The sequence below is a fragment of the Larimichthys crocea genome, chromosome X, assembly GCF_000972845.2.
Source record: "Larimichthys crocea isolate SSNF chromosome X, L_crocea_2.0, whole genome shotgun sequence".
In the NCBI taxonomy this organism is placed as follows: Eukaryota; Metazoa; Chordata; class Actinopteri; family Sciaenidae; genus Larimichthys; species Larimichthys crocea.
In genome coordinates this window covers 16,573,689-16,596,184 of record NC_040020.1, presented here as the reverse complement: position 1 = coordinate 16,596,184, position 22,496 = coordinate 16,573,689, and the positions used below count along the sequence as shown (strand labels likewise).

At 39.9% G+C, this 22,496-nt stretch overlaps 3 protein-coding genes across 6 annotated transcripts in view; 1 reads left to right on the top strand and 2 right to left on the bottom strand.

Moving 5' to 3' along the window:
* Positions 1 to 4,979, top strand: part of pappa2 (pappalysin 2) — a 69,598-nt gene extending 64,619 nt beyond the window's left edge. The window contains exon 27 of the mRNA XM_019268838.2: positions 3,460 to 4,979. Coding sequence (XP_019124383.1) covers positions 3,460 to 3,603 — 144 coding nt within the window. The 3' untranslated portion in view covers positions 3,604 to 4,979. The remainder of the gene's footprint in view (positions 1 to 3,459) is intronic.
* A 3,423-nt stretch (positions 4,980 to 8,402) lies between these two features.
* Positions 8,403 to 22,496, bottom strand: part of astn1 (astrotactin 1) — a 369,281-nt gene continuing 355,187 nt past the window's right edge. For all 4 annotated transcript variants that reach the window (XM_027282875.1, XM_027282876.1, XM_027282877.1 and 1 more), the window contains one exon: positions 8,403 to 11,849. In XM_027282875.1, the coding sequence (XP_027138676.1) occupies positions 11,612 to 11,849 (238 nt within the window). In that variant the 3' untranslated portion in view covers positions 8,403 to 11,611. The remainder of the gene's footprint in view (positions 11,850 to 22,496) is intronic.
* On the bottom strand, positions 17,359 to 20,192 carry LOC113746596 (zinc finger BED domain-containing protein 1-like). Its single transcript, XM_027282879.1, has 2 exons — positions 18,928 to 20,192; positions 17,359 to 18,767 (listed from the first exon to the last, which is right to left on the bottom strand). Exons 1-2 carry the CDS (start codon positions 19,885 to 19,887, stop codon positions 18,057 to 18,059), a joined length of 1,671 nt encoding a protein of 556 aa, XP_027138680.1. The 5' UTR covers positions 19,888 to 20,192; the 3' UTR covers positions 17,359 to 18,056.

Sequence of the window (22,496 nt, the reverse complement as noted above, 5' to 3'; positions counted from 1 at the left end):
TTTGGGGTGGGGGGTGATTCTTTTAACAGATATGATATAGCTTACAGTTTCTGTACACTTTATTCAGAAGGTGGCAAAGTGTTGTTTGGCTCGCTCCCGGGCTCACATCTTGCAATCAAGATGGAGCTTAGAAGCTGGATGCAAAGCCAGATTCTTCCTGTTTACAGTAGTAGAAATCCGTCTCTTTTGGCACGAGCGCAGCGCCGCTACGCAGGAGACTTCTACTAAGCAAACAAACACAGATCCCTGCTACTTTCCCCCTTCTCCCTGTTAACGACTGCGCCTATTTAGTCTCCCTCATCTGTACTTAAAACAACAGAGGAGACTTGTGCCCTCCAGCTTTTCCACTCAAATGGTAAATAAGCAGGTTTTCACCACCCCATGCTGCTGTACACTTTCTCACCTCTCATACGAGGCCATTTCTCCGCTGCAGAAGGAACTAGCTCGAGTTCAGGACATCGCAAACAGTTTTATGGACATAATATATAATGAGATTTTCTTCAGCTTTTGCTAATGAGAATGAAAACCCCACACATTATTTTGGTGGTGGTCCCCCCCCTCCCCCTCCACCCCATGAAAAATACTTAATTTAAAGCCTCGTTAGTGTTAGTGGAGATGTGAATGGTTTGTTTATTGCTGTGCCACAGTGTGATGTAGGCCCAAAATCTAATTGCATTATAAAAACACAAAAAAAAGCGCACGTAGTGCAGGCCTAATCAGCTTGACGAATATGTTGGATATCTGTGTGTTTATCCGTCCTAACACACTCTCCCTGGTGATAGCTTGTTCGTGCTCGCTACAAGATGCAAATGCATCACATTACACTAATTGCCCTAAATGATTGCTGTATATATTGGGTGGCTAAGAGGAATGGTATGAATAATAATGAGCAGCCAGTGGTGGAAACCAGGCCACTCATTCCCTCAACTGCTTCTACATAAACACACCTTTTTTTCCTATTTTTCTGTGCTTTCATGAGAACTTCTCTTCCATGTGGACGTTTGGGGAGTAGCTCCCTCTCTCTCACCCCCCTTTACTATACCGTATTTGGCTACTGTACAGCCACACATTCATGACACTCATTCAGGGGGCCCTGCCTATTAATTCCTATGGCCTACAGTTGGCCGAGCCTTGGCTGTCTCCTTCATGTCCGCAGCACGCCATGACTCACCGGCAGCTCCTTCCTAAATGGAGAAGGAGTTCAGCGAGTGTGTAGCTGCCATCACAATAAATGAGCTGCCAGACTGCCACTAACTGCTCTTTTACAGACGGTCTGCGGTTTTCTCGGCCACTGTAAAACAGCAGCTCAGCGAGCGGGGGTCGTTCTGAGGAAGTGAACTAAACCGCCGTGAGAGTCAGCATCCTGACTGCCACCGCGGCTCCAGCAGAGCGCTGGAGCAGAGGGGGGTAATGAAGAGCGGTGGATGGTGGGTTTGTTTACAGAACTCTCTGTTTCTATGTGGCTCCACTTGTGCAGGTGTAGGAAATTACAGGTTTTTAACACAGCGTGACCCACATCACACATTCTCTCCGCTGCCCACACAAGAAAAAAACCTTGAGAGTGGGGATATTTCACGGTTTCGATACTTATCAGTCGTAAAGACACACAGATGATGTTGAGGTGAATTTGACTTTTACCTTATTTTAACACGGCCACTTCAAGGATTGTTCCAGTGTCTGGCAGGATACGGCAGCCGCATCTGATCTCAAATATTTGAATCAATATTCATATCTATTTGTGTCTGGATCACTCCAGCAGGGCCAGCTGCCTCCTTTTTATGGAGCTCATGCAGTATTGGTTTTATTTACGAGGTAGTTTCAGTGATGACAAGGGAGGAGGGATACACGAGAGATGATTCAGGTGGGATTCAGTAATGGGCCAACAGGGAAAAGCTCCAGAAGAAAAGATCTGAGCTGCCACTCCATCTATGGAAGAACATAATCTTCTTTTGATTTGTTAACTGGAGTCTGTGTTGTAGTCCGACAAAGTGTCAAAATGTAGTACCGTAAAAGCAGTGAAGAGCGAACAGAAGGAAGACAATGAAGACGTGATTCTCCTTTCTATTAAAGTTTAGACTTTACATTTGGTTTTGATTGCACGCAAGGTTGAATTCATCACTTTGAAACCTGGTCTTGTCACATGAATTCTGTTCATGAATATGTTGCAGTAAACAGCGGGGAGGCAAATAATCCAAACACCCAGAAACAGCCAAAAGACTTGGCTTTTGTTTCTGTGGATGAGGCAAAAACAAGCCTTTTCTTTCCTTCCAGAGGTTGTTAGAAGGCATCAAAGGTGGAGTATTGCTTGGCTTGTTCTGTGCCTGCATCAATGAATCAAGATGAAGCTGTTAAGGAAACATTTAATGGCCGCACCAATTCGTCTTAAATGGGACTGCTGGCATTTTATGCGAAGCTGGGCCTTCTGCAGCTCACTGAGAGCCCTCAGTGAAACTATTACCCTGCCATCAACCCCGTCTCCCTCCAAAACTGAGAGCAATCAGCAGTGAAGGCCGACAAGCCGCTACCTCCCACTCTCCTTCTCGCCTTGCTTGCCGTCATCCTTATTTTCTTTCTCTGCCTCCCACTCTTCTTTCTTTCTCTCAATCTCCCTCTCACTCCTTCTCTCCAGGAGCGAATGTTTACATTTCTTGCAACAGACTGCTTCGCGGGGCACCAGAGTTTATTTTGCAACCTGTGGTGATGGCTCGCTTCCTAGACAAGAGCTGGCAGCCTCTTGTTGTTGATTCTTAACATGTGTTCATCCGTTCACCTCCGCGGCGGTGCGTTCCTCCCTCCTTCCCTCCACCACCCCCGAAGACCCTCAAGGTTTCTCGCGGCTCAAAGGCCACGTTGAACCATTTGACATCATGCGCTTTATCGGCCTCCGGGGGGCCGTTGGAGTCCTCTTTGAAGCTGTGAGGAAATACAACAAGTCCACTAAGACTAGCTCAGGTTACTAAGCGCTACTTACCTTTCAGCAATGTAGAGGTGGGGGTAAAAGTGTTCACTAGCTGCTAGGTCACTTCAAGTAAATGTATTTTTTATTGTCTGTTTTTGCCATTCAAAATAGTGCTCTTTGCTACAGTTGAAATGTAACAACCCTATTGGGACGCCTCCTCAACTAGTGCATTTTTCAGTGACTCTGCTTGTACTGAACGTCCTGATGTAATATTTCCTTTGACCCTGCTGCTTTACATCCACCTACTTACACTGGAAGAGGTCATAGATATGCACAGGGTTTTATCAGATTTCATCAAAGGCCATCTCAGAGTGCTTTGAACAGGAAAACCAACGAAATGGACTGTGTGTTTCTCTGTGTTAGTCATCCATTAAAAATGACATCTGCACCAGACAGGCCCGAGAAGTCACATCTTGTGTTTTTGTCTGAATGCAGCCGCAGATCCAAAGATCTATAGCGGCTTCGGGAAGTCGAGCACTGAATGTTGTGCTTGTTTACAGGTCATTCAGTTTGGGGCGGACTGCGACCAGGACGAGTGCACTTGCCGAGATCCGGACGCTGAGGAGAATAAGAGCAAAGCCAAACACTTGGAAGGAGGAGGAGGAGGAGGTGGAGGAGGTGGAGCCGGAGGAGGAATGCAGTAAGATGGAGGGATGAAAGAGGCTGAACTTGTGTTAAACAGAGTCAAACCACAGACTATACACCACAACAGACAAACAAAAAGATATTCAATTTTTAACATTTGTAATGCAAAGAATGTGATTAAAGTCAGACCATTTTTTATTTTATCATGAGTGATCTTACTGTCAGAAAGCATCGCACACGAGTCATGTGAATCCTTTCTGCACAAACAAATCTAAACATCCACACATCAATGTGGTATATTGTTTTCTCTTCCTGTTAAGATGTCAGGGGTTATCATCGCTGCTGGATTTGTGTACGAGCAGAAAATTATATTTTGCCGAACTGAGAAAACACTGAGGTCAAGTTCAAATAGGGTTAAAAAGCCGTTTATCCACTCTTGTACAAATCAAGTCGTCGTAATTGGATCAAATCACTATTGTAAACGGATTCAAGTCTTTTTCTGGACTTGATTAGTTTCGGGATAAAGAAACCAAAAGAACTGGCTGTGCCTGGAAACTGTTCAGCACAGGCACAGACCTTACAGTGAGGACTACTGCTACCAACTGTGTTTACTGTAGCATCCAGTCAGAGGAGAGATGTAAGCATTCCATAGAATTAGTCCCACATTCAAATCGTACTATAGCCAAAACACAGACCAGTTGTTGTTGATGAACGGCAGTTCAGCGTTTTAACCGATGGCTACTGAAAATCAAATGAGGACAAGCGGGACGAACGATACTGTCCTCACGGCAGACCAAAACAAATCCTCCAAAATACAAAGAAATCAGTGACACCCATCACATCCTTCTACAAAGACTTCTTTCTGACATCTAGCTTGTTAGGAATGTAAAAGGAAACATATCTGTAAAGACTAACCTGTATAGACTAATATATTTGGATCACCTAACACATGTACTACATCACGTATTAGTCACACGAGTCAACACTCTATTTGTAAAACAAATCCAGTAATACAAACATATATCTGTACCATACAGCATGTTGGGCTTCCCAAAGGTGTATTTTCTGTTTAGCTGTATTAACACATATTTATGAGTATAAATAATTACATCCAAATCGAAATAGGGAAAGTCGGTAACATCAAATATTGACTGTACAATGTGAACATTATTGATTTCCACTGAAACAAAGATGCACTTAGAATTGTAACATTGGAGTTGAAACAAAGAGAAGAGTTTTTGGAAGCCTGAGCATATCTTTTGCTCAACACAGACTTCAAATTTCTCCTGCTTGCATGTTTGTATGTTAGAACAGTTCTGGTATCCATTAGCCAGACATGATCCACATGTTGTATCTATAAAAGTGTAATCATGTTCTTTGTGATATTTTACAGTACTTTATACTCTATATGAAATAAATAGCAACTTTATATCGACCCTTACAATGTCTTCCTTGATTTTATTTATGTTCATCCTTCCTCCTGTGTTAGCTTTCTGTTACCATCCCCAGTGTTAACGGTTCGACCCGTGTCTTAAATCAGATTTAAAATACACTAACCTATCATCCAATTTTTTTTATCATCTCTTGGCTTCCTTATCCATGAAAATGTTGGGTTTAATATTTTTGGTGTGGGTCTCTTGGCCTTTTTTTAAAATCAGTATACCTCTCGATTTCAATAAAAAGAAAAAAGAAAAATTAACCTCAAGAGAATCATATAAATAAATATAAGATTGTTGTGTTACCTGAATATTACTGAGGGGTATAGAACACATCTCTGAAATGAATTTGCTTGATTTATTTTTTTATTTTTAATATATATTTTCTTCAAGAAAAAAAAAAACTTTTATCAGCAATAAAACTTCAATATAAACACACTGAAACACAGAACAGGTCATAACACAAAATATTGATTTGCAAGTTCAAACAAACAACAACCAATCAAACAAATCAAACCAATAGAAATCAATTACTACTCCCAAAACTATTAGAAAGCTAAATCAAAATAAATCTGTGCAAGAACATGTGTGTATGTGTGTGTGTGTGTGTGTGTGTGTGTGCATGTGTGTGTGTGTGTGTGTGTTTAGATGCATGTGTGACAAAAAGTGACACTTTTTGTGTGTTCTTTGCAGAGATATTTTGTTGCGTAGCTCAAAACATGTTGTTATGTCAATGACTCTGGTCACAGCAAACCTTGCGATACCAGGGGTCATTTTGATGACATTTTCAGCAGCTGCCCTGCCATGTGCATGCTGAGGTACTAAACTCAGCTTTGACTTGAATCCTTTAGCAGGAGCAGCCTCAGCACCAGTGACCTCCTCATCAGACTCAGATGTGTCTGTGTCTTCTGGCTGGTACGCCACATTGTCCTCTTCCTTGGAAACTTGCTTCTCTGCATCGCTATGTTGATCTGTGTCTTCTCCTTCATTTTCTCCAAAAATGTTATCTAGAACTTGGCTCACCGTAAACCTTCTTTTCGTTTTTGCATGCTGCAAATTGGAGATGTCCCTCTGCAAGTCAAATGAGTGAAGTGACCTCACATGTCTGGATATGCCCGTCTTTGTCTGTTGTGTTTTTTTCCAGCTATACTGGACAAATGAGCATCCCCTGAAGGTCACCTGATGGGAGAGGAGGTGGCTGTCAGTGTGTTGGCTAACAGTGCATTCATGATTTCCATTTTGGCTCTAATTATTGCTTTATAATCTTATTTTTATAACCAGTACGAAACCGACCCTAACACCACAAAGGACATAATTTCAACCAGAGCATTTTTATGATGTACTGAAAAAAAAAAGTTTTTGTTTAATTTTGTTGAAATCAAGGTTCCTTACAAAGTCAAAAAGCCTTGATGTAATAAACAAATTTTAAGTGATTCTTTTATGCATTTAAAAACTAAAACGGGAGCAAAGAGGAGACAGAAACTTATATGTCACTTATTATTAACTTATTTTTCTGACATTTTGACATTATCAGCCTCTCTCTGGAGAGGAATACAGCAGACTCTCCAGCAGAGTCTGCAGCTTGTAAGAAGCAAGTAAATAAACACGTTTCTCAACTTTAACCACCTCCACTGGTGTCTGCTGTCAGACATCTGATATCTGTGACCATCTGATATGTTGTTCACTGTGGATATTATCCATTTAATATACCAGCTATTTGATCTGGCCGTGCAGTAGGCTTATTTCTCTTTCTCAAATTAAAAAACAGTTTCTCTGAATGTTGCATACCAGAGCAAGAATTTCAGTGGTTTAGATGTGAAAATGCATTTGGTCAGTGCATAAACAGGAATATCAAGTTAGGCATAATTACAGATCTGTATCTGTATACAGAACAAATGGTACTATAATACTTAAGAGTACTTGTGAGTCTTGCATAACTCACAAATGAAACCAGAGACAAGTTTAACCCTTTATAGGGCACTCATTGAAATACTTGGAAATTTAAAATTTCAACCCTGAAGTGTTATTGGTCATTATTTCTTTTTTTCAGTTTTAGGCTGCAAATCAGTTACCATATATGGTCACTTGCCCACCTAGGGTAAAAAAAAATACCCAAAATATGTCACTGTGACACTTATTTCAACATATCACGCACGTGATACAGTGCGGCGTCTATGTATATATGTCTATGGTAGGATCCATTAAAGGCCATAGCAACGCTACCTGTGACATAGCCTGACATTCGCTGATTGGCTGGAGAAAGTCACGTGATTCTGCGCCTTTATTGAGAGACGTGGGGCACCATTTTAAAAGCCCATGGAAGTGACCATTAAATGGTTCCTTGCCCGATAAAGGGTTAAAGGGTCAGTCCACCAAAATTACAAAAAAAAGAAACAAAATAGATCCTAATCCAACAAAAAAAAAGAATCCTACAATGACAAAACTGTATAGCACCAATGACCCATGACTTCAGTTCCTACTGCTACAACAACTTGACTGTCGTCGATATATAATAATAATAATAATAATAATAATAATAATAATAATAATAATAATAATAATACTATGTACGCGTTCTTGTCTGTACTCGTGTTCTTGTGGATTTTATCACCGCTTCAAGTGTACTGTCTTAACTCTCTTAAAGTATCCCAGAATGCATTTTGTGCCAACAAGAGGTGATGGTGAAAGCTGTTATATCTCACATCATTAAAGCGTAACTTCAGACTTTATTGACAAAAACATGACAAAAGTTATAACTCTGGTTTAGTGCTACCTCGACAGGTTAGTCTGTCTGTGTAATACCCAACCTCTGTCGCTGAGTTATGAAGCCAATGCGGAAGTCCCAAGAACTGCAACTCCTGGAGTGGCCAGAAGTCAGTCTCCATAAGCCACAGTTTTGGTCTCTATAGCTAATTTCGTTTCGTTGTCATTCATGACAACTGTACTGAGAGTAAAGTTTTATAGATATTACCTGTTCAGACTTGCAGGATTAACACTTTGATTTGTCAGGTGGGTGGGGTTACAGGTGGCTTGTGTGAATGCCTAGGCGTCATTCAGCCTTACGTCTACCAATGAGTCACGTCTTTGCCTACTTTTAGTTTAGCTGGGAGGCAGAAGAAGCAGGACTACCAACATGGCCAAGATTTTGAGCTTCAAAATGGCTCTTCAGAAATCTATGGGTGACATCATGCATGTGCTGTCCATTCTTTATATTGTCATTGGTTATAATTTTTCCATGTTTTTGTGTCTTAGTGACTATTTGTGAGAACGTTAGAGCAAGAATGCTGCTGTCCTATCTACAGATTAATCTTACTGTGTCCTCCCATTGTCAGGAGGTTAGACAAAGTAAAATTATACTTCACAGAGATTTAATTTTATCTGACGCCTGTCAGGCTCTATTATAGAATATTTACACAGCCACATTTCACAATATATTCTTTATTGTTCTTTGAAGTAGCAAAGATCAAAGTGTAAAAGTTGATGATAGCCACATACAGTATAGACAGAATAATATCATGCAGAGGGTAGATTTGGTTTACATTTCTCATGAGGTCTCCATCTTGCCACTGTATTCTTTTTTATGTTAGATTCCACTTAATTAGTTTGTCATGTTACTTTATTTTTGTACAGCTATGTATCATCAACTAATCACACACAGTTGATGACAATGGTCCAATCCAGTTTCAGGTAGTGGAAAACATTAGATCAAATTAAAGTCAAACCTCTACTCATCACATCAGAACTGCGATTGTTTCAATTTCTAGACTAAGCTACACAGCAGATATTACAATACAATACTGTATCTACTAATGCACACGTTAATGTTGTAAAATATCACCTGTTGTACACTTATATACAGAAGAGAAACACTGTCCTGTGCTATAATGTGATGCATTTATGAAATACTTTGCTGCCTATACAAAAATCTACAAGTGTTCATTTTAGTATTCACATATGAGATCTGTTAAAAATCAACAACTAATATACATTTGCATTTCTTTGACATCAATGTCCAACATGGCCACCGCACAGTTATAAAGAAAAGAAAAGTTAAAACATAGTCACGATAAACACACAGTATTAGAGGAAATGTGAGAAAAAGCTTTCTAAGACTTATACATTATTGCATGAAGTTTAAACATGAAGCAGCTAAAAAAACATTAAGACACTGTTCATTTGCAGTTTCAGTACAGAATTATCACTTTTAACAGCGTTCATTGGTTAGATCGTGAAGTACAGAAGCTTATCACTGCCAGAAAAAGAAAAACTCATCAGTACTACATATGATCATTAAAAGGTTATTGTTATAACAAGATATTTTCATGTTGTAACCAGATATTTTCACGTTTTATGTCATAATAACATGAAAAACATCTTGTTATACCAATGAGCAGATTTCTTTTTCTAGTGTGACAGCAATACGCCACCGTAGTGAATGATGTGAAAAGTAAGTACAACGATGAATGAGAATACTGTTGAATGGTTTGGCAGGTTTCATTGAACATGTAAAAAAAAAAAAAAAAGAACTGATCTGTTTACGTACTCTGTGACGCCTGTTATTTAGTAAAACTCCTGTATAACAACTTCAGTTATAAATGCAAACTATCAATACTACATTCAGCAGGTTATTACACTAAAATTTTATGATGATGCTATGTACAAGTTTTGTTTGCATGTCTATACTACTAAAATAACTCCCAGCAGAACATCCTGATAGCTTTCTAAAATCTGTTCAACATGCTACCTCACCTCTCTTGCAGAATGGATAACTGTGAAATACTGTCTTTTTTCCCCAATGTCGCTACATGACATTTCCTTACAAATGTTTCACTGCATTAACTTTTCAACATGATGGATGAGTCTAAGACTAAACTAGATTTGTAAGTACAAGTTCATGAGACTGACTTCATTCAAAATATGTCAGAAGAGAAGTGATAGTTGAAAACTGCAAGTCTTGATATAGAAGCAACTCCACACAATACAGCAGCCAATACCATAGCACAGCTGATGAGATACATGATGAATGGTTCACCTGCTGGGTCTGTTACAGTAATTCATATTAAAGGCGTGCGACAAGCATCAGAAGCTGTAAAATATTAACCAATGGCTGGAATGTACCAGTGAAACTAAAGCTACAATAAACTTTAACGGTTAAATCTTTATAAGACCCAAAATCTCCTGGATCCATTTTTCATGTAAACTTTTATGAGAATTAAGCATTTCGTTTTCGACTTTAGAAGACAGTTCTAAGAAGCAACTAACTGTATCCAGACTGTGGGATGGATGTGGTTCAATAAAAGGTCTCGATCAGTTTTGGGCACTTGTTTGACATCAAAAATTGCCTTTTGTAATTTCTCACCAAAATGCCTGTTTGGATTATGGAGGCACAAAGGAGCTGCCCTTTATGTCCCAGATTTGCTTTTTTAATATCTGACTGAATATGAGGAAGCCTTATAAAATGAAGCTTTCCCATCTAGGCTACAATATTAAGATGACAGATTTTTGCAATGAAGGGTAAAAAAAGGTGCTATTTATTAGGGTTTTAAAACCAGGGTTGTTGGGTCCAACAAAGAAGTTAATCGAAATAAAAAAGCATGGTCTTTTGTTTAGTTCCTCTAAGATATTTGTTTTTCTAAGATAATTGCATTTTATGTCATAAATGAATACAAAACAAAATGTAAAATACCGTTTTAGCTTTTTCCGAATTGTATCACTCTTCATTGTGGGATGGATTTTTTTTATGCCATTCTGCATTTAAATGATTAAAACAGAAATATTTGGAGAACCTTGTCCTTGAGGGCTGAAGGCATGCAGGCAAAACCTCCTACAAATATAATGGAATAACAGTGATCTCTGATCCATTTCGGTTTTCCATGCTTTTAGGTCTATTCCTGTCTTGCAATATTTCAAACTAAACAGCAATTAAAACGGCTAAGTAACATGTTTTCTCTTGTGCCTGCAGTGGCTTCACAGTAAAAGGTAAATGGCTACATTTACATTTCACTTTTGTACAATTTACCTCTCTTTCATCCATTGACACACACTCACACAGACACTGATGGTAGCGATCTACCGTGCAAGGTCTTGGCCTGAGCAATTTGGAATTCAGTGTATTGACCAAGGACACTTCAATCAAACTGCCAACCCTGTGATTAGTACTTTACTTACTTCATGTCTTTTCTCAGACTCCCAATGGTGCTTCGGTTCATAAGATTTTGATGCATAATGTGGCATTATTATGCAGTCATACAACAGTGAAATAGGACCAATGAGAATTGATTAAAAGGCATGAAACAAGGACCGTTTTTATCGTGAAGCACCTGCAGAATGTGTCAAGTTAGCGTTCATTTTGACTCATTGCAAGACATACAAGAGGAATCTAACAAAGTCCCAGTTTGTTAGATGGTCATCAAGCTTCAGAGATCACCTGTAAGCTCTTATTAAACTAATTCGCCAGTAATGTGGTAAAGCTTTATAGAGTAAATGGCATTTCAAATAATGTTTAGTGCTTGTTTATGACACCATAAATGCATTTAGCTTATGGAAACAAATGCGAAACCTGCATTTTATTTGTTTCTTTGTTGGGTTTAATCTCCCATTTCCTGTACAAAACTCATAGCTCTGAATAATTTTACAGCTCCTTGGGCTCACCGTAGTCATTGTACATGACAGTGAGCGTCTGCTCGTCACAGGCCTTGTGTACGTCCTGGCCCATGTTCGACCAGTTCAGCCCAAAGGCCTTGGTATCAGTGTACCGGCAGGACAGGAACTTGAGGGACATCCTGCGGAGGCCAATCTTCGGCTCCTGGAGAAGACCCTTACACCATGGGGAAAGTTCATCCAACTGGGAGAGGATGAGGCCGGCCTTCCTGTTGGAACAAAGTAAAGAACTGGTTAAAATATGTTTTTGTTTTTGCTTTTCAAGTTGAACCAGTCAGAAGTTTGAGAAAAGGAGCAATTTTCATTCAATAACAAATGGAACAAATTTCTCAGTACATGACAACCCATATGTCATGAGGTCAATAAGTCAAGGAAAATATTTGACAATGTTTTTTTCAAAATGACTAAAATAAAACTATTTATCTTAAAGCAGACTGAAAAGTTCCCATGCAGTTGCAGTCAGTATTAGTGGGTAGATAGAGAGCAGTGACGTGCGGCATCAGAAGGAGGACAGACCCCACCTCCCACTTAATCTACACTGAGGGGGGGTTTGGAATAAATGTAAAGAAACATTCCTTCTCTGAAAACACACTTGCTACCTCTCTCACTGGGAAGACACAGGTGGAATGGTTGTCATTAGAGAAAATCCAAGAAAGCTGCAGAGAACCAGCATTACCTGAGTGTCATACAGTACTACTGCTCAAAGGTTTCAGAATACCTGCCACAAAAACTTGATTGAGTACAGTAAACAGCTGAAAGGAAAATCTTTCAGGCTTTCAGGCTACAGCTTTGCAATTGGAGAACAAATGGTTCAACCAGACTGACTGACTGAAAGGGCAGAAAGAGTCAAAGAACCTCTGAGCATCATTTAAATAACAATGGAAGAAATCACCATGACCATTCAAAGAAACTGGAAGCTCAGCATCAAATTCTGTGCAGATTTAACTAGAAAAAGGATCCTGGTTCAGAGTCAAGTGCATAAAAATGCCTCTAACAAGCCAAATTTCAGCTTTAGGTTGATCTGGATCCTGTTTCAATGATCCATGGTTGATCGATGGTCTTCCTTGACACCAAATTGCACCATTGAACTGTCACTGCAGCCCTGCTCTTACTTTGGTACGTGGGGAGCAGGCGATGACACAACATCAGGACCTACACCTCAGGAAAATGTCTCTTTTCGCCATCTGCTTGTGTTTATAGGGTGGTGCTAACTACAAATCATATCTTCTCCGATACCACCTTTACATTGGTTGATTTGTAAAATTGTTTGGTTTAGAAAGTAGCTGATCAGCAAGTAAATGCAACAAACTGTGGGAAACACAAAACATCTGAAGGAATGTGGAATCTCAGATACACTAGGCTGTCAACAGACCATAAATCAACTGTGCTGCTGGACTTTTAGAATGACATCACTGCATGACAGAACCTAAAACCTACCCATATACCACTGCTTCCTGTCTGAAGGAGCTTGCAGGGTAAGGTGCTCTGTTACTGACACATTCCAACTTTGACCCAAAGCACACAGTCTGGGTAGGAATGGCAAAAGTAAAAAACAGTGGAAAAATTAATGAATAAAATAACGAATGGCCGCAGAAAGTTCAGAGCTGTTCCTGTGGAGGAAAACAAGCTAATGGACGCCTGTAATATCATGGAAGGCAGAGACAGAGACTATGAAATGCTTGAACTTGTTCTTTGGCCAAACCAGGCCAGCTGAAAAATCATCTCCATTAGTAACATGATGCACAGAGTTCACATAAATACATCTCACGGGGACACTGAGAGTAATAAATAACCATTAAGCCTGATGCAGACTGTTTGGCCCTCGTAGTGAAACCCTGTCAAGTGTTTGTCTAAAGTCAGAAAATGGCAGCGGGGGAAGATTTCATTCATTCCACACACACTTTCTCCTCATTCTTCAGCCAAACCAGCACTCCTACAGCACAGTGTCACCATTCTGCCAAGCCACAAGTCTGCTGGACGCACCAGAGTCACCAGAGCCACAGCACATTATACTGATGAACTGATGACACGTCAGAGCACCCAGGCTACACATTCAGTATGCATAAGTTAAAGGAAATGAAAGATAGAATGAACAAAGAGCATTTGTGGAAGTGTTTTACCTACTGCCTGCAGCTCTGTGGTTTCCCTCCTGTGTGCATCACTTTTATTTAATTTAGAACGCAAATTGTGCAGAAAGAACACAGTGAATTCACAAATACGTATGTTCCACTCATCATCATAGCCACTCACCTGGCAGTCATGTGGCAGACCTGCTTCTGAAGTGATGATGAGATATGACATGTACAGTAAATGATCAACTATATTACTGCGACAGTAATGGAGTTGATGAAGTCATGATTCTCACCAGAGATCTCAAAATGACCAGAACAATGAAAATCGCAATGGTAAAGATGAATGATTGCTTTCAAAGGTTGAGTTCCTCTGAGAAAAAATAAAACATGCTGCAGTTCACAGTTGATTCCTGACCTCCATCAGCAGATGAAGATCATGTTATATGACCAAAAACGGCAAAAAAGCTCCTAAATGAACCATGTGCAGAGATTGTTTTATTCAACTGCTGTTTCCAAGGTCAAGGTATTTTAACCTTGAAAACTTTGGACCTAAGGTCTCAGTCCTTAAAGGGAAACGTTGGTCTTTTTCAACCATACAGCACTAAAAAATGTATATTGACTCATTTTAACAGCAGCTGTCATTCAAGAAACAATGTTACAGTTACTTTGGATTATCCACAGACCTTGCTGTCAGCAGTTCCATAGGAACTACTTTTGAGAACACAAACAGCTCCTATGATGGAGGATATTTTAAACCAAAGTAAATATTTTTTACTTTTGCTTGCCACTGTGGCAACAAGTGAGCAACCAGTCAACAACATTAAACCAACTCTATGCTTCTTGCACTGGCCTCCACTTCGACCTCCACGACTTCCAGACCTGGAGCGCGCCTCTCAAAATTTCAAACATCTATGTACGTGTGGCTCTTTGACGATCGGCTCATTGGTCTGTGGGATCCCTGATTTCTGTTTCCTCCTCCTTCCAAAACACCAATAATCAGATGACCATTAAGACCAGCTGTACGGTGCTGACATACAGCCAGTATTGTAGTACTCGAGACCGGTCTTTTTGAAGATCTTGTCTCAGAGTCAACCGCAGTTTTACTAATTTCAGTCTTGGACAAAGCGGACATTGTCTGGCCTTGGGGTCGTTTTAACAATATTGCTGCTTTCTTCTTCTTCTTCTTTGTCATGTGCCTGCTGCTGATTGGTCCACAGCACTCACTGGAGTGTTGCACACACATTCAGCACACTTCAGCAGTACAGTCAGTCATATAATTTCTGGACATTGATCCTGGATAAAAGTTCTCGTCCCGGATCTTAGTCCAGGATTGACGACGGTGGTGTTTTGAACTTAAAGCTGGTGCTGACCAACGCTCTGTAATAATAAAGACATGTGCGGCCTGCGGCTTCTACAGTATTTCATCTACAGACATATAGCACATCACCATATTTCCTTGGTATGTGTTATTTCTGGAAACCGAATGCATTCTGTACTCCGCAATTCCTTTTAACTATGCAAAACACTTTGATTCGTTATTTTTGGCATTCCTCTCTCTAATGCCTCTCTAATTTGCAAACCTTTTACATATAAAGACATATGAGAAGCAACATCCTCTTTGCAGTTGCCTGGCTAATAGAAATACATTGCATATGTTAGTGAATTGTTTTTGGAATTGCAGTGTGTTTTGAATGTTAAACGCACATGTGGATGCTCAGCAGGAATTCATACGGACACAACTTCAACTTCTATAGCCTCACTTATGTTTTCTGCTCTGGAAACTGCAGAAACAGAACTAATAATTTAATGATGTCAGCCCGTCTGCAGGCTTGTGTTGGTAGTGGTACTGTGCTGCCATACTGTCATTCATATCATTTTTCTGAAACCTCTTTGTTCCCTGTATTTTGCCACAGATTTCAGTGGTTTGAGGAAATCGGGATATTTATTTGCTTTAAATAAAGAAAAAAAATGTGGTTTGTTATGCTTTCATTTTTTAGAAAAGCAGAGGAACGTTTCACAGGTTCCAAATAGCAACGGTTGTCACCATAAATCCTTGTGCATGTATAGGAGTGGAAAATGGTCTCCAAGATACAATGTGCCCCCCTCAGACAACACTCTTTTGGCTTTGGAGCGCAGGCTAGTAGGGCTGCCACGATTAGTCGATTAGTCATGATTATGTCGACGATTTTGTTCGTGACTAACTAATTTAGTAGTTGATGCATCGCATTTAAAAAAAAAAAAAAATATTTGCTTTTCTCTAGAAACTGCGGCTGCAGCTTCCACTGCCGTGTCTGCCTTTCTGTCACATACACACACACACACACACACACACGCACATACACACACACACACACACACACACACACACACACAGTGGTAATCGGTGTCAGGCCTGACTTTACCATAAATGATACCATAACAGTATCATGGCTACCCGGCAACGAAGCTCCAAAGTGTGGGAGCATTTTAAGAAAAGTGGTGAGAAAAGCGTGCAGTGCAACATTTGCAAAGCTGAACTTGCTTATCATGGAACCACAACGGCTATGCATGAGCATCTGAAGAGAAAGCATGTCATTGTGGATGATTCTGAAGAGGGTAAGCAAACCGGCTACTTAGCTGCCAATATTAGGGTAAACAGTGAGCTTTCTTGCTACTTACTCATCGTTATGTTTCAGTGCTAAAAAAGTCTGGTATTCTCTGGACGGCCATGACAGACACACCTAAAAACCTGAAGTATTTATTTTTGTGTTGTTTAGGCCAGTGCCTTGTCCTTATTTTACTCAGCTGTTTGTACTTTATGCTGCTCTGTTGAAGAATTGTTTGTTGATACAAGCTTCATATCTCATTAAAGGGTTAATGAGCTATCATCTTAATTATTTTTATTTTCAGTTAGCACATACCTTAAACACTTCAAGCTGAAAGCTAATGATCTGATCAGCTGCATGCTGGTGCGATAAGCTGTATGTTTTACAGTCAATTTTTGTATGATCCGATTAGTCGACTAATCGAAAAAATAATCTGTAATTAGTCGACTATCAAAATATCGTTTGTGGCAGCCCTACAGGCTAGCAGGCATGTAAACGCGTGTTCATGCTCATTTGTGATACACATGTACATAAATACACTGTTGTGCCTTATATTCACATGGCAAGGCACATAAGCACACATACATACAATTATTTAAAGTGTTAAAATATGAAAATTACTTCTATCTACTTTAAAGATACTTAATTTTGCTCTCTGTCTGTCTCTTTAAGGGTTATGCCTAGTCAGGCACAGTATTGGTTAAAGATGTAGTCACATCTCCCTCTACTGCTGTGACTGATTGTTTTCCAGGTATTAGTCAGCCATAGAAACAGAGATCAGAACAGAAACAGCGAGCAAAGAAACGTTTGAGTGCAAATTGCCCCAAAACATGAATATCTTTTGATTATATATTTTATTTAAGTTGGTAATTGTTGTATAATCACAATATTACACTCAAGGATGTGCTTTAAATTATTATTGGCACGCACTGGCCGCATTACTGTTGTGCCAATAATGACGTTAAAGCACACCCTAAAGTGTAATATTGTTTAATTAATGCGTGTTCTTCCCCGGAGTTTCTGTGCTTTAGGGCTGTCATCCTTCCTCTTTAATCCCATTCTTTAATTCGAATAATATTCGAATTTTTTATGTTAAAATATAGCCTATTTATGCATTACTATAGGTTACCTTGTAGGGCATGGGGTTATTATACTTTTGGCCAGTAGAGGGCGTTCCGATGTAATCAGTAAACATTCTATACCAGAAGTCAAGAGATGTTTGTTCTAAGTAAATAATAAAGATCAGGCAGAAAAGGAAAAGTTCAATTCTGAATTTTAATTCAACTCTGAGTACAACACTGAGCCGCGTCAAGGCTGCTGGAGAAACCTGGTCCTTTAAAAAAATGCTTCTGTTTTTTTTTTTGTTTTTTTGTTTTTTTTTAATACCAAAATGCTCTGGTGTCAAAAGAATGGATAGGTTATGTGGTTCACCTTTATGTTTACACAGAAGTAATATATCAACTATTAACTATTAAATTCAACTCATTACTCAAAGTGCGTCACATAGCCTACGAAAATAACTGAAATTGCCCACAGGCAAAACTGAAAGTGCCTCATAAACATAACTAAAATCGTACATAACTACAACTCAAATTGCGCACTCAAGTGCATACAAAAATAACCAACTTTGCAAATTCAAAAATAACTCAAATTGCGCACGTTACATACAAAAGTGAAAGTGCTTATGGCGGCAGTGGGCCGATAACAGTCAGGCATTCCTACATTTCTAACACGCCACATCTTTTTATTAGGCCTATTTCTAAAGGTTGTTAGCCAAAAACACCAGGCGATCCACGTTTGCTGGGTCTAGTGCAGAGCGTTTTTTATTTACTATCATGCCAGCAGTGGAAAAAACCCTTTCTGCTCTAACTGAGGTGCCCGGGATGCTCAAGTAGCGCCGTGCCAGCCGGGCGAGGTGAGGGTACTTGGTTCCTGACGTCTTCCACCACGACAATGGGTTGCTGTCGCTAGGTATTGGTGTCTCAGCATCGTACATGCGCATCTCTTGCTGTAGCACAAGTCCACTGTCCAAAGTACCACCTGGACCAGCAAACTGGCGATAAACATTCCCCAAAAGGGACCCCATAGCACCCAGAGGGGTTCCATCCCCTGCTCCCTCTTCATTCTCCGCGTGCTCTTCATCCTCCGCAATCAACCTCATCTCTCTATGTACTTTATCGCGCACCTCCTGCTGTTGTTCTCCGGTCAGATGAATCAGTCGATGGAACCGGGGGTCGAGGTAACTAGCAGAATTGAGAAGCATGAACGCATCTTTGGTATGACTGTAGCGCTTCTCGAGGTCGGCGGAGATCTTAGTTTTCATGTCATTGAGTGCTTGAGGATCACCGGTAGATGGCTGAAGATGTGACATAAGCACGTACTTAAGGGGGAGAACGGCTGATGCGGTTGGAAATCGGTCAGTTGATAATGCCTCCGTGGCCACTTTAAAAGGCTGTAGCAATGAGCTCACCTACAGAAAAAACATAAATAGGCTACTGTAAGAATATTTGACGGTGGGCCTAATATTCTGCTCCTCTGTCACGCTGAACATGTTATGGCCTGTTAATGATTATTGGTTTGTTAATTTAGGCATGCAAAATCGCTGTGTTAGTTTAATGTCTGTGACTCACCTGCTCCATGAGGCTCCACTCGTTGGTGTTCAACTCAAGATGACCGAGTTTTTTCTCCATGATGACAGCTGCCACCGGAGCTTGCTGATCCGCTGCCCGACACACCATGTCGTAAGTGCTGTTCCAACGGGTGGCACAATCATTGATCAGCTTAGCAGGTTTCACTCCGAGCAGCCTCTGTTTAGATTCCAACAGGTAGCTGTCCGTGGTTGACTTGTTGAAATGCAGTGCTGTGGCCTTCAGTCTGTTGATAGGGCTTTCGATAGCTCGCACTGTTAGCCCTTTCCTCACAGCCAAGTTAATAGTGTGGGCCATGCATGGTACATTGGCTACTTGCAGGTGCCTCTCGACAGCGTTAATATAATTAGCCGCATTGTCTGTGGTAATGGACAGCACCGACTGGGGCCTCACGTTGTATTCTCCGAGTATATTGGCGATGCACTCTGCGACGTGTTCAGCTGTGTGGGTTTTCTGGACTTCGGCTGTTTTAAGAATGATGTCCTTCAGTTCCCAGTCCTCGTTTATGAAATGTGCGGTGACTGTCACATATGCCTCGGTGGCTATCGAGGTCCATCCATCTGTTGTCAGGGAAATGTTTTCTCCGCTTAACATTTTTTTGATGTTGTCTTTTGTTGCATCATAAAGTTTAACAACTCTGTCACTGATGGTTGCACGGGAAGGAACTGCGTACCTGGGTTCTAACTCCTGGACGAAATCTTTAAACCCAGACCCCTGCGAGATGTTTATCGGCCTCATATCTTTGCAGATAAATCGTGTCAGTTTATCGGTTATCTTCTTTTGACGTTCGGCTGATAAGCCCCGTGAGGCAGGCATGAAAGAGGTGATTCGTGCCTGCTTGGGCTGAGGTTCATCAGTGTCCGAAGTTAGCTCGGCTAGCTTGCCAGGGTGTAGCGTCAACAGGTGTGTCCGCATGTTACTCGTCGTGGTATGATACTTCATTCGAGCCTCGCACAGCCTGCATATTACGGTTTCTCTGTTTGTTATTTTTCCATTTTCTGACGGAAATCCAAAGTATTTCCATACCAAGCTTCTGTGATGTTCAGGAGTGGTAATATCCGCCCGTGAATTCTCCTCGCTCGCAATTAATTAAATTCTGATACTGTAGCTCCTAGGCAACGCTATGATAACGTTCAAGCATTGAAGTAACGCGATAAATCAACGTGAGATTTGGATTCAGTCAGACTCAGACTCATGTAACAAAAATGAATAGAAGAACGACAAAATTCGTCATTACGTTGTCTTGAAAAAAATAATAATAATAATAAAAAAAACATTCGACTAGTAATTCCTGCGTTCGAATTCTATTGTTTTTTTAATAGTCGAATTATATTCGAAAAATGAAAGTCGTTCCAACAGCCCTACTGTGCTTGTGCTTGCCCCCCCTAATATAGATTGATTTTATTGAATTTTATTTAATACTATTGAAGTATTTTAGACTAAATAAATAGTATGAATAAATGTTTTGCAGTGCGTACTTAGTGTGAATGTTTTGTACATTATCAGAAATTAATCATCAAAATAACGAAAAGCATTTTCTTGATAAAACATAATTCAGGTTTTATTAAGTTTCTTTAAAAACATTGTTGCAAATTATTTGTATATTAATGTCAATTCTATTGTACATAAAGTGCTCTGTTCTGTTTCATATATATTATTATTATTAGTATTATTATTATTATTATATATATTTCATATTATGTTATACACTACACACTATATATTATAGTTTTTCTACATATACTGTATATTTTATGAAGGGCTAAGAGCACAGAACATGTGCACTTTTTCATTTGATAAACTACTCCTTGTTAAAAATAATCAATCAATACCTAAACTACTGTATGTCACATTTGACTGAAGGTAATGAGTATGAGTAAACTCATAACAATGTATATTACTGATATTGGTAATGGGATGTTTTTACTAGAATGTGCTATGTAAATATTAATCTTTGTGATCGCTGTTCAGTATCACAGAAACCAATAAATCATTGCTGGACGAGCAGCTGAAAGGCACGTCTGCATTAACTGTGTGTATTTTTGTCATTCTCTCGACTATAAAAAGTCAGAGAGCAAAGTAAACAGTCTGCTGTGATTATGATTATGATTTCCTGACAGAAATTCCAACCATAACAATACTTATTTTCGCAAGCACTCCTCTGATTACAGAGACTGTCATGTAAAAACAAAGAAAACAGAAAAAAATTAAATCTGTTTCAGTTCATCAAAGGGCACAAAGTCCAACCAAGGACATGGTCAGGACTGAAACCAGGCCAGGATGGAGGGGGATTTTCTTTCAGCCCAGCCAAAACATCCAGCATTTAGAAGTCACCAGCCAAGCAGCGTGCCTTAAATAATTGGTACTCCCCTGTTGATGACAAGATCTGGCCTTTGGGAGAAGAAGTGTCAAGCTCTGGAGAGACAGCCTTTTGGTGTGTTTATGGTTTGAGTTAAAACGGCACGCGATGTTGCATGAAGAAGGCAACAAAAATGTCCTCTGCAGAATGCCAAACGGTCTCGTCAGTGAGATCCGATATGTTTCTAAAAACAGCAGATCTGAATATCTGCTGCCACAAAAAAGATAAAGCCACATTTGTTCATTCATTTGTTTCCAGATATGCCTTTCTTGGCGGATGTGAGTTTACATTGAGCCAGAGCCTGAGCACAGCTCTTCTTATCAGTATTTTGACTAGCTAATGAAAATCCAGTTTATTCAGTTCTCATTGTTTGTGACAGAAAAAGTGGGGAATTCTCTTCATAAAACCCTGAGCGTGAGTGTGTGTGTGTGTCTGTGGTCTGTACATGTACAGTATGTGGTGTATGTGTGTGTGTGTGTGTGTGTGTGTGTGTGTGTCTGTGGTCTGAACATGTACAGTATGTGGTGTGTGTGTGTGTGTGTGTGTGTGTGTGTGTGCGCGTGCTTGCATTCTAGCCTGTCTGCTCTCTTGTTTACTTTTGGTGGTACCACAGCTGTGTTGTTTGGGTGGGAGAGGTATATTCCCTCTCAAGTGGTCAAAGAAAGGACCACGAACAAAAGAGGGACAGGGTTGTTATGAGGACACGTTCTGTAGTCTCTGGGCAGATTCTGCTATCGTGGATCTGATTTAAAGTTGTAGACCTCTCTATGGGGCCACTTTTTCTGTGCACAGGGATGCACATGTAAGTGTGCACATGCTGTGACATGATACACGTTCCTACCAGTGCTATATGTCACTAATCTTATAATGAATCACTAATGAGTAACAAATGTCGCTGCTAGTGATGTCACCATGTCCATGAAGTTCATTACAGACTTTTACTACACGATAATTGTCTAAAAGAATTCACAATAATGATTTAATAAACACAAATATATTACTATAAAGTGAAATTCATCTTTAGCTGTCTTCACAGTCTGTAAGCAAACATGTAAAAAATACCCTGAGTGGAAACCACAAAGAGAGAGCAGAAAGGAAGATTATTGATATTTATGAATAATATGATATCAATATTTCATTTTTAAAAACAGTTATCATATCATCAGTATTGGAATATCACAACACCTCTAGA

Coding starts and splice junctions, on each gene's coding strand:
- LOC113746596 (XM_027282879.1), bottom strand. CDS start 19,887: ATGAAGTATCATACCACGACGAGTAACATGCGGACACACCTGTTGACG. Junction 18,768..18,927: donor AGTGGAGCCTCATGGAGCAG/GTGAGTCACAGA, acceptor TTTTTTCTGTAG/GTGAGCTCATTGCTACAGCC.